The sequence below is a fragment of the Bos grunniens genome, chromosome 2 (assembly GCF_055505025.1).
Source record: "Bos grunniens cultivar Pamir isolate PY7600 chromosome 2, Bosgru_T2T1.0, whole genome shotgun sequence".
NCBI lineage: Eukaryota > Metazoa > Chordata > Mammalia > Artiodactyla > Bovidae > Bos > Bos grunniens.
Genome location: NC_141166.1, coordinates 1,296,611 through 1,309,115, shown reverse-complemented (window position 1 = coordinate 1,309,115; position 12,505 = coordinate 1,296,611). Strand labels below are relative to the sequence as shown.

Here is a 12,505-nt window from a genome sequence, read left to right as displayed (position 1 = left end):
ACACAGTCAAAGGCTTTGGCATAGTCAACAAAGCAGAAATAGATGTTTTTCTGGAACTCTCTTGCTTTTTCGATGATCCAGCGGATGTTGGCAATTTGATCTCTGGTTCCTCTGCCTTTTCTAAAACCAGCTTGAACATCAGGAAGTTCACAGTTCACGTATTGCTGAAGCCTGGCTTGGAGAATTTTGAGCACTACTTTACTAGTGTGTGAGATGAGTGCAATTGTGCGGTAGTTTGAACATTCTTTGGTATTGCGTTTCTTTGGGATTGGAATGAAAAGTGACTTTTCCAGTCCTGTGGCCACTGCTGAGTTTTCCAAATTTGCTGGCATACTGAATGCAGCACTTTCACAGCATCATCTTTTAGGATTTGAAATAGCTCCACTGGAATTCCATCACCTCCACTAGCTTTGTTCATAGTGATGCTTCCTAAGGCCCACTTGACTTCACATTCATGTGATGTCTGGCTCTAGGTGAGTGATCACACCATCGTGGTTATCTGGGTCATGAAGATCTTTTTTTATAGTTCTTCTGTGTATTCTTGCCACTTCCTTAATATCTTCTGCTTCTGTTAGGTCCATACCATTTCTGTCCTTTATTGTGCCCGTCTTTGCATGAAATGTTCCCTTGGTATCTCTAATTTTCTTGATGAGATCTCTAGTCTTTCCCATTCTATTGTTTTCTTCTATTTCTTTGCATTGATCGCTGAGGAAGGCTTTCTTATGGTTCCTTGGTATTCTTTGGAACTCTGCATTCAAATGGGTATTTCCTTTTCTCATTTGTCTTTAGCTTATCTTCTTTTTTCAGCTCTTTGTAAGGCCTGGTCAGACAACCATTTTGCCTTTTTGCATTTCTTTTTCTTGGGGTTCGTCTTGTTCACTGCCTCCTGTACAATGTCACGAACCTCCGAACCTCCATCCATAGCTCTCAGGCACTCTATCAGATCTAATCCCTTGAATCTACTTGTCACTTACACTGTATAATTGTAAGGGATTTGATTTCGGTCATACCTGAGTGGTCTAGTGGCGGATGTTCTATGGAAAAGAACACAGGAACTTCAACATATCGCTCTCTTCCTTTTTCTTTAAATTTACCGTCATGGTTGACACACATCAAGCAATGCACTTTAATTGTACATTTTGTTCTTGGGTTGAATTCATACCATTATAATGGTAAACATCTGGTAGAGATAAGATATGCTTGTTTGACTAGTCTCAGCTTTAGAGAGGTTTTTTTTTTTTTCTTTCCTTAAGCCAATTAAATACAGCTCTCTTACAAGTTAATTTTTAGGAATACTGTCTGGAGTAGAAAAACATTACATACATATTATATATATATGTGTATATACATGGGGTCGCAAAGAGTCAGCATGACTGAGCGACTGAACAGCAACAATATATACATATGCATATGTAAACATACAGACAGGTGCCAAGACAGGTCTTAAGGCTTTCATTTAAAGCCTTAGTTATGAGGTAGGTACAATAATATGAAGTTTACTAGGCTATAAAAAAAAAATAGTTGGATCCAAATTATATTTCTGGCAGATGGAACAAGTTAAAGTCAGTTGCCCAGAAGGCTAAAGCTTTTTACTAATATTTGTGGAGAAGTGCTTTAAGACTTTTGGTGCCACATGGCCCTCTTAAGTGCATGATAATTTTGTTCTGTTTCCAATGTCCTGATATTTTACAGTATCTGAAAGTGCCTTGAGACAATAAGGAGGTTTTGGGACTGGTAAGACTGGTTTTGAATTACTCCTAGAGGCACACTGGTGTTTTTTTAAAGAGCTACTTTACAAGACAAGGACAGTTGTTTTTAATTCTCAGAGAATTGGATTGCTGCTTGAATGATACCAAGAAGGGTGACTTACCCATCCAGTGCATTATCTTGGATTTGTTTCTTTATGTTAAGGAGAAGACTTTTCCTTCCAGTCTCCAGATGGAAATTGCAAGACTCCTGTGTTGTAGATTTAGAGCTGTGTGGCTTTGGAATATTTTAATAAATAATTCCACAAAGGCTTCAGAATTTTTTTTTCTTTTTTTCTCCTCTGAGTACAATAGTTTTATTTTAGCTTAGGAAACACAGCCTCTGAATATCAGGCCAACTTCTAAGCATATAATCCCTTAAAAAAATCACTCAACATCTTATCATGTTTCAGCTGCTACAAACAGTGAATTTTACTGGCAGTATCAAACTTTTTTGTTTTTTTCTCGTAAAACCAAAGGCACACCTGTTTCAAGTGACTCAAAACCGAAACTAATGAGCTTTCTATGACTCAACCACCAATGCAAGAGGCATCTTCAAAGAGGGCGCCAAACGTACAGCCCTCCCAAGACCCAGAGTCTCCTCCAAGACGGCCAAGAAAGTCGTAAATAACCTCCACATCTCGTCAACTGTCGACGGCTCCTCGGATACTAGCCATAAACAGAATGTGACCCACATTTCCGTGAGGACACCTGTGTATTCTCAGGGCTCCCAGCCTGACAACTGGCCACCTACAGACACAGACCGGCCCGACAACTTGCATGCCCGGGCAGGCAGACAGCTAAGACCTCAGGACAGAAAATGAGAAAAGAGGGAAAGCAATAGCTGTCCCTGGGAGTGTCAGTCGCTCAGTTGTGACTGACTCTGGTGATCCTATGGACTAAAGCCCGCTAAAGCCAGGGAAGAAATGGGAAAGGAGATGACGTGGCTTGTCATCTCCTTCTCCAGGGGCTCTTCCCAACCCAGGGATGGAACTCACGTCTCCTGCACTGCTGGCAGATTCTTTACCGTCTAAGCCACCAGAGAAGCCATGCCTGGGACAGAAAGGATCAATGACCAGTGGGTACCCAAAACCAAATTCGCAAGAGTCTCATCCCAAATAACTAATTCTTACAAATGTTTTTTTTTTTTTCCTGCCGATCTGAATTTGGAAAGGAAGGGACAAGAAGGAATTATTACCTTCCTCTCTTGACCAGTCTTCCCTGGTAGCTCCCCCAGGGAGTTGGTAAAGAGTCCCCCAGCAACGCAGGAGGCCACCTGCAATTGCTGACCTGGGCTTTGATCCCTGGGTCGGGAAGACGCCCTGGAGAAGGAAATGGCAACATGCGCCAGTATTGCCTGGGAAATCACACGGATAGAGGAGGTAGGAATGATGTGGTTGGAAATGCTAACTTCGGCCAGTTTAGTCAGGACCCAGGATCTCTCAGGGGCAGCCCTCCTTTCCCGCCCCACCCCGCCCCAGAGGAGGGTGTCCCAGACAATGCTAACTCATCCTTCTTAAAAACATATAGGAGCTGAAGTTTTCCCCTGTCCTATTAGGGTTTTCAGCTGGGACTGACATAAGACAGGAGAAAAGCATAAAATGTATTTACATGACCAAAAGAAGAAGAACGCTCACAAGAAAAATGAAGACCCAAAGAAGTGCCCAGGCCTAAGTGCCTGTATACCAGCTGAGCAAAGAGTAGTCGCTGTAGAAGAGTGCCTAAGTGACGTGGTGGCGATGGTTGTTGCTAAGCCATGTCCAACTCTTGCGACCTGATGGACGTGGCCCACTAGGCTCCTGTGTGCCCTGGACCTCATACGGGCAGGCTGAAGGAAAACACCGCTTAACTGGACACAGTTCTCTTGGCCTCTGAGCCTCATCTCTTGTGATAAGAATGCTTCTTCCTCCTACCATAGAGAAGGCACCTCTCACGTGGCATATTTATATCCTGCTTTTAGGGAAAAAAAGGAAGGTCAGTGTACCCCTCTTGCATCTACAGTTTATCGAGTGCCTTTAATTCAAAATAAGCAGTATGGAGTTCCCTGGGGGTCCAGTACTTAGGACTTGGTGTTTTCACTGTACTGGCCTGGGTTCGAGACCTTGTTAGGGAACTAAGATCCTTCAAGCCTTGTGACAGAGCCAAAACAAAACAAAAAACACCCACAAAACCAAAATAACCAACATCCCAAAGTGGCATATTGTGGGGGTGGCAGGTTCTGAACCCCTTCAAAAGAAAAAACAATGACCAGTGTAGCCCACAACTCAGTGGCACACGCGCTTTTCCTCAAGACAGTCATAGTATGCAGCAGCAGGGCTTCTAAAGAGCACTTACAGGGACTTCCCTGCTGGTCCAGTGGCTAAGATGCCTTGTTTCCAATGCAAGGGGCTTGGGTTCCATCCTTGGTCAATCCCACATGCTGCAACTAAGACCTATTGCCACCGAATAAATAAATATTTTTTAAAAAAGAATATTTATAGAGGGACTTCCTGTCAGTCCAGTAACTTCGACTCTACACTCCTAATGCAGGAGCCCAGGTTCGACCCCTGGTCGGGGAATTAGATCCCTCATGCAGAAACTAAGAGTTTGCGTGCTGCACGTGTTGCAACTGAAAAGATCCCAAATGCTGCAACTAGCCGTCCTGCATGCGTGCATGCTGTCACTTCAGTCGTGTCCAACTCTGCGCAGCCTGATGCACTGTAGCCGCCAGGCTCCTCTGTCCATGGGGTTCTCCAGGCAAGAACACTGGAGTGGGTTGCCATGCCCTCCTCCAGGGGGTCTTCCAGACCCAGGGATGGAACCCACGTTTCTTATGTCTCCTGCAGTGGCAGGCGGGTTCTCTACCACTGGTGTGCTGCAAGTAAGATCTCCAGTGCAGCCAAGAGAAAAGAATATTTATGGAGTAATCAAGCGCGAAGTACTCAAGAGTCAAGGTTTAATACAATTAATAACTTTATTTTCACCAAGGATTTTTCTTTTTTTACTCAGTGTGTTTTTAATCAGAAATCATTTTTCTTAAAATTATTTATTGATTTGGCTGTGCCAGATCTTAGTTGTACCATGCAGAATCTTCTGGTTACAGCATGTGAGCCCTGGCCTGGCACTGAAGAATACAGTGACTCTGAGAGGAGTTTGGTGCCGCTTCCTTGATTTATGCTAAGGTGGTTTTACATCCCCCCCCAATGTTTTGTAGCTTTAGTGCAAATGTCAACACAAAACACCAAATATCAAGAGAGTGAGAAGACAGGACACAGACTGAGAGAAGATATTTTCAAAACTTATCTAATAAAAACAGTTATCTAAAATTTACAAAGGAGTTTTTAAATGAAATAACAGGAAATCAAACAACTTGCTTAAGAAGTAGGCAAAAGATTTGAATAAACACCAAAGATGGTACATGGATGATCAACAAGCATATGAAAAGATGTTCGACATCATGTGTCATTAGGGAATTGCAAATTAAAACAACAATGAGATGCTACTGTACACCTGTTAGAATGGTGAAGGTCCAAGACGCTGACAGTCTTCACATGCGGGCAAGGATGTGCAATCAAAGTAAGTCTTGTTTCATTTCTGGTGGGAATGCAAAATGGTACTGTCACTTTGGAAGGCCGTTTGGTGGTTTCTTACAAAACTAAACAAACTCTTACATGATCCAGCAGCTGTGCCGCTTGAGATTCACCCCAATAAACTGAAAATTCAGTCCACACAAAAACGTGCACACAGATGTGTATAGCAGTTGTATTCATAATTGCCAAAACTTGGAGGCAACCAAGATGTCCTTCAGTAGGTGAACGGATAAATTAGCTGTGCTACATCTATACAGTAGAATTGGTTGTTTTTCAGTTGCTAAGTTAAGAGGAGAGTGAAAAAACTGGCTTAAAACTCAGCATTCAAAAAACTAAGATCATGGCAATCCGGTCCCATCACTTCATGGCAAATAGATGGGGAAACAGTGGAAACAGTGACAGACTTTATTTTCTTGGGCTCCAAAATCACTGCAGATGGTGACTGCAGCCATGATATTAAAAGATGCTTGCTCCTTGGAAGAAAAGCTATGACCAACCTAGACAGCATATTAAAAAGCAGAGACATCACTTTGCCAACAAAGGTCTGTCTAGTCAAAGCTATTGTTTTTCCAGTGGTCACATATGGATGTGAGAGTTGGTTTATAAAGAAAGCTGAGCACTGAAGAATTAATGCTCTTGAACTGTGGTGTTGGAGAAGACTCTTGGGAGTCTTTTGGACTGCAAGGAGATCAAACCAGTCAATGCTAAAGGAAATCAGTCCTGAATATTCATTGGAAGGACTGATGCTGAAGCTGAAACTGCAATATTTTGGCCACCTGATGCGAACAACTGACTCATTAGAAAAGACCCTGATCCTGGGAAACACTGAAAGCAGGAGGAGAAGGGGGTGACAGAGGATGAGATGGTTGGATGGCATCATCGACTCAATGGACATGAATTTGAGCAAGCTCCGGGAGTTGGTGACAGACAGGGAAGCCTGGCATGCTGTAGTCCATGGGGTCGCAAAGAGTCGGACACGACTGAGCGACTGAACTGAAGTGAAAAAAACTGATCTGAAAAGGCTATATAGTTTATAATTCCAACTACATGACATTCTGGAAAAGACAAAACAATGAAGACAGTAAAAAGATTAGTGCTGACTGGGGTGAGGGGAGATGGGAGGAGGCGGAGCACAGACTTTTTACAGCAATCTATTTCTGTTTTGTAAATAAGTTCATTTGTATCATTCTTTAGATCCCACATGTAAGTGTCTTTCTCTGACCATACTTCACTGTGATAATCTCTAGGTTCATCAGTATTGCTGCAAAAGGCATTATTTCATTCTTTTATGATTACTGCTCCGCTTTATATTCTATCTTCTGTATTCATTCATCTTTTGATGGACATCTAGGTTGCTTCCATGTCTTGACTATTGCAAATAGTGCTGCTGTGAACCCTGGGGTGCACGTATCTTTTTCAATTAGAGTTTTCATCTTTTCCAGATATATGCCCAGGAGTGGGATTGCTAGGTCATATGGTAACTCTATTTTTCATTTTTTTTAAGAACCTCTACACAGTTCACTGTGAACTGTGCTAGTTCACATCTCCACCAGTAGCGTGAGCGGACCCCTTTTCTCCACACCCTCTCCAGACTTCCCCTTTCTTCTTGAGTATTTTTGGCATTTATGTCTACATGCTACGGATGCACTACAACATACTGGTTATCGACTTCTGTCTCCCGACTTCCTGTTACGGTGAGAATTTAGCTGTCTGATACAACTGTCCCTTCAGCTCCTCCCTGTCCCAATATATTATCACTTTTTTACTAAATATTTGCGGTTTCTAATATTATAGCTATGCAATTATTCATAGCTGAGCATTTATAATACTGATTTAATTTTCTTTCTTGTTTTATTTTCTCAGTTGACAATTGCCTTTTTTAGAAATATCAATTTTGGGGGCAGTGCTGGGTCTTCACGGCTGCATGCAGGCTTTCTCCAGTTGTGGCGAGCAGGGCTGAGCGGCGGGGGTGGGAGGCTGCTCTGCTGCGGTGCGTGCACCTCACTACAGTGGCCTCTGCTTGTAGAGCGCGGGCTCCGGGCACGCGGGCTTTGCTAGTTGCTGCGGTGCGTGCGCCTCACTACAGGGGCCTCCGCTTGCAGAGCGCGGGCTCCGGGCACGCGGGCTTTGCTGGTTGTGCCGCGGGGCCTTAGTTGCCCCGTAGCACGTGGCATCTTCCAGACCAGGGGTTGAACTGGTCCTTCACATTGCAAGGCGTCATTCCCTGGACAACCAGGGAAGCCCTGCCTTGATAGTTTTTCCTTTGTGTTCACTGATAATTCTTGCACCTTCCTAAAACTTCAGTTTCTTGGCAGCATTCTCTAAATAACTCCATTCTTCTCAGTTTTGGATTGATTTCCTTTTAGGCCTGTGACAGAGCTGTCATCTTGGGAGTCTGTAGTCATCCTAGAAATTCTTCCTTCCGATAGGAATTCTGGCTACTGGATCACATGTATTACCTTTTCTTGGTTTGCTTACTCTTTCTTGGTTTGATTTGCTTAAAAAAAAAAAAAAAAGGAAGCATGTTTTACCAGTAGCTTTGGGGTTAGAAAGCTAACACCAGGTATGGGAATGCCCACCCTAGATATTTCTGTGTTTTTAGCTACAGTGACCTCATCTAAACTGGTTGTCCGCTATGGGGGTTGCGCTGCCCTCGTGGGATCTGTTCACCATCTTTAACGTCCGTCTGTCTTCTGTGTTAGGTCTCTTATTTCCTGTATGTATATCTTCCTTTTCTTTTTTGGTTTCTGCCCTCATTTTGGAAGAACATGCCCTCTAGGAGCTTCCTGAGAAAGGATGCATGGGAGGCAAAAGTGTTAAGATTTTGTATGCCTACAAATGCTTATTCTGTCATTCTTACTGAACAGCTCAGCTGGGCACAGAATTCTAGATTAGTGTATTGGTTAAGGAATAGACCCGTGTGCTGTAGTTTAAACAACGTAGTTTATTTCTCTCACATGGATGGTCTGGAGGAAGCAGGTGGGAAGGCAGAGTTGTTCAGGCACCCAGCTTCTACCCCACTGATCGTCCCACCATTCCCTGGGTCGATCCTAAGCCAGTTTACCAAAACACATCTACATTCAAGCCTGTAAGAAGCGGAAGGAGAGGAAGGAGAGAGCAAGCAGTTTCCTTTAAAGTTGTGACTGAGAAGCTTGCACACCCTCTGATCAGTTCTGTGGGCTCCCGTTGGGTGAAGTTATTTTCTAGTCCATCTTTTTACTCAGGATGTTGCCTTTTCAGGTCGTAATTTTACACAGGGATCTGGACCCAGTCTCCATGCGAGGGCTCTGGAGTTCATTTCCTGTGTGTGACCCTCATGAAAACCCCCAGCTCCAGGCTGTCAGGACAGGCAGAGGCCCAGCTTAGCCACCAGCTGAAGCCCTAAGAGCGGTCCATTGCTCTGAGCAGCCCGCACACCCTTCACCGCTGCCTGGAGTCCCCGGCGGGCTGGACCTCCCAGCTTGCTGCCCGTCTCCACCCCCTTACCCCTCACACACCACCTCTCGCCCCCTGTTCCCAGAGCTCACCAACTCTTTCCCACCTCCTGGCCTTTCCCAAGCTGTCCCCTCCGCCTGCCTCTTCCTGACATCCCCTTAGCTTGCTCCCTCCTCCTCCTGCTCAGATGTCACCACCTTGGAGACTCTCCCTGACTCTGAACAACGGAGTTCATCACTATCCCTTACTCAGCTTTTACTTTCTCTCAAAGCACCCATCACTACTCACATGAGGACCATGATTTTTATTTGTTCAGGATCTGACTCTTGACTAGATAAGGGCCTAGGAAGCTGATTCAGAAAGTGATACCAGGGAGCAGAATTGAGGCAAGGGGTGTGAACAGAGGAGTCGTCGTCAATACGAGGAGGTGCTATTGAGTCGACCACCCCAGGGTCTTCTGAGGAAGACTGTCAGTGGTGGCTCAGAATTCTGAGGGGAAGAGCGAGAAGCCTGTACACCCCAGAGCGGGCTCCTTTGTCAGGGGTGCCCCTCACAGCCGTTTAATTCCCCTGCACTTCTGGGCTGCATACATGTCAGAGAGGTCTGCAGCAAGAAGCCGGAGGTACGGTCTGAGGTGAGACCCCGTCAGGCTGTCCCTGTGCAAAGCTGGTTGAGGCCCACGGAGAAGTGGTTTCTGTGACAATGGCTGGTAAGAGGTGGGGCTGGGAGACAACACAAGGACCTTAAATAAACATCTCCTGTGCTGCCCTTCGGAGAAGGCAATGGCACCCCACTCCAGTACTCTTGCCTTGAAAATCCCATGGACGGAGGAGCCTGGAAGGCTGCAGTCCATGGGGTCGCTGAGGGTCAGACACGACTGAGCGACTTCACTTTCACTTTTCACTTTCCTGCATTGGAGGAGGAAATGGCACCCCACTCCAGTGTTCTTGCCTGGAGAATCCCAGGGACGGGGGAGCCTGGTGGCTGCCGTCTGTGGGGTCACACGGAGTCGGACACGACTGAAGTGACTCAGCAGCACTGCTGCCCTTCCCCAAGCACTGAGATGAGTGGCCACACACAGCAAGCACTTGATACATATTTGAATGAATGAATGTACGTGTGGGGCTGCAGTCTAGTGGGGAAAAGGCAAGTAGTGATGAGTTAGGAATATTAAGTGGGCTGTGATGGCCTAAGTACAGGCTGTCAGGGGGTCTGTAAGCTGGAGCCCAGCTAGTCTACTGGAAGAGAGGGCTTCCTGGAAGAGATGGCCCTTAAGCTGAAATCTGGAAGATGAGCAGGAATTAACTGCATAGCTGGCTTACAAAGCATTTGGACATCTAAGTAAAAATAGCCGTGACAGAACTCACGGTAACATTTACCAAGCTCTTGGGCCAGTCTGCTGAATGCTTAATGGGTCTTGTTAGTCTTTGCTTTTAACCCTATAAAATGTTGACCGACTCACCTGAGAAGTCAGGTGACGTCCAGTGACTGGGAGAGAGAACCGTTCCCCCACTTCACACGGGCGGACTGAGGCTCAGAGCAGGGCAGTAAGTTGCCTACAGTCACAGGAGTGAATGGCAGAGCCAGGATGAACACCCAGAGCTCCTGAGCCCCTGCTCCTGAGCTGGCCAGACAGAACAGGGGCTCAGGAAGAGGGAGTGAGGAGGGGAAAGGAGACGCGGCAGTGCTGAGCTGGGCGGCGCTGCCTCCCCAGCTATTACCAGCGGAAGCTGAAGGAAGGCGCCTGTAAGGCTCGGGAGACCGAATCGGCCACAGGGCGGCTGCGGCCCCGGAAGAAGCTTCCCTACAGCCCCCCACAGGCAGACACCCTGGAAATCCCCGAACGCAGAGTCCTCAGGGTCCTGAGCCGGCTGAAGCAGCAGAACTACGGTGAGGGCCCCGGGCTCCCCCAGTGGCTCCCCCAGCCGGGGCCGAGGCGCAGCTCCCTGCTTTGGGCCTAGCTGTGTGCTGACGACCACTCGCTCCAGCCCAGCCCCCCGCACTCTTTACCCTGAGCCTGAGCCCAGGGAGCACAGCTGGTCTCAAGAGCCTGGATTGGGAGGGCAGAGGGGCTGAGCAATCCCAGCTCATCATTTCTTGAGCACTCTTGGGGTCACTCACTGTGATAAGCCCTTTGCAGATGTGCTAGAATTCAGTCATCATAATCATGTGTTTATTAATACCCCACGCATTTACACTGAGAAAATTAAAAGTTTAAGCAACTTGTGTAAGGCCCCTCAGCTCGCATGTGTCAGAAAGGGGAGTTTATATGCAGGCCAGACTCCTGCTGCGTGCCAAGTGGGTGGACGAGGAGCCTTCCAGGTGTCTAGACGTGCTCCTTTCTAAGCTGCTATTAGCCCTTACCCTGCGCTCCCTTAAATCCTCATGAGCTCTGAGGTGGACGCACAATCATCTCCAGCTTCTGTAGCAGTTCAGGGAGATCCAGTGAGTGGCCCAAACCCACCCAGCTTGTTGTGGCAGAGCCGGGTTCTCCCAGGGGTCAGCCTGGCTCCCAAGGCTGAGCGTGCTCTGAAACACCCCTCTCCTGCCTCTTCTACCACTGCCAGCTGCCAATCTGCAGAGCCCGTACGCCCAGGTGCCTTGCATCCCACTCTGCCCGCGGCTGGACAAGAAGACGGTCCGCCGGAAGCAGGGTGGCCACTATGAGCTGGAGCAGTGCCCCTCCACCGGCCTGGGCCCCGACATCCACAGCATCCTCCTGCACACTGGCTCTCAGGCAGGCAGGTGGGTACCCCGAGGGCACGGCAGGCCCCGGCGCAGGCCCATCTGCCGCTGTGTCAGAGGGCCGGGGCCTAATCCAAGGGGCATCCAGCGTTCCAGGAGGTGGATGCAGACACTGCTGTTCCAGGGACGAGAGGGGAAAGGACAGAAGAGGGAAGAAACTAGTCTCTGACAGCCTGTGGGCTGGGCAGATTGTTCCAGAGTCAGAGTACTTCTGCCTTTCGGTGCCCAGGACTCCCTGGCACCACCTGCCCTTCTCAAGCACAGGGTTTAACTCTCAAGTTCTTTGAGTCTGATTCTGCTTTTGGAGTAGGAAACCGGCTCGGCAGCCAGGTGGATGTGAGCTTTGCCTGCAGCGGTCCTCCCCAGGCCTGCTGGGATGAACCGGGGCAGAGGGTGGCCACTCCCTCTCGCCCTGCTCTCCCGCCTCTCCCCCAGGGAACCCGGCCGTCTCAGTTCTGTGCCGGCTCGAACCCACTGACCCTGTGAAGTCCTGACTCTGCCTGCGGACAGACGGGTCATCGGGCAGGGACTGCTGCTGGATTTTCCTTTTGCGGCCTGGTAAGCCAATAAACAAGAACCTCAGCCTCTGTGCCTCTGTGCCACCCGGCTGTCAGAGCACAGGGCCTCAGGCTCCCTCAGGCTCCAGAGGCCTGAAGGCAGACTCGCCCCGAAAGCCTGCCGAGGGCCAGGTGTCCTGCTAGAGGCGGCCTGGGTGCAAGTCTTGACCTTCTGTGCACTCTCTAAGCACAGAATGGGACTGTCCTCAGATGACTGTCTCCAGGCCTCAGACTAGGAGCCCCACAAGGGCAGGAACTCTTCCCCCTTGCTGAAGGGAATGGTGAACGTAAGGGACGTGCCTGGGACAGACCCTGGCCTCTCACACAGGCAGACCCCATGGCAAGGTGGCTGGGGGCGGGTGTGGGGAGGCCCTCGGGGGCTGAGACCCAGGGGTCTCCTTCCCTGGGAGTCGATGGGCGTGGGTCCTCGGCCACCCCAGTCCTGTCCCCAGAG

General features: G+C 48.1%; 1 protein-coding gene across 2 annotated transcripts in view; it reads left to right on the top strand.

The window, feature by feature from the left end:
* The window catches only part of SPATA21 (spermatogenesis associated 21), a 42,107-nt gene extending 30,031 nt beyond the window's left edge, over positions 1-12,076 (top strand). The window contains exons 6-8 of one of the 2 annotated variants that reach the window (XM_086324927.1): positions 10,464-10,639; positions 11,317-11,494; positions 11,930-12,076. In XM_086324927.1, coding sequence (XP_086181053.1) covers positions 10,464-10,639; positions 11,317-11,494; positions 11,930-11,972 — 397 coding nt within the window. In that variant the 3' untranslated portion in view covers positions 11,973-12,076. Of the gene's footprint in view, positions 1-10,463; positions 10,640-11,316; positions 11,773-11,929 lie in introns of those variants that run through there. The other variant, XM_086324937.1, reaches the window with a different exon arrangement.
* The last annotated feature ends 429 nt before the right edge of the window (positions 12,077-12,505 follow it).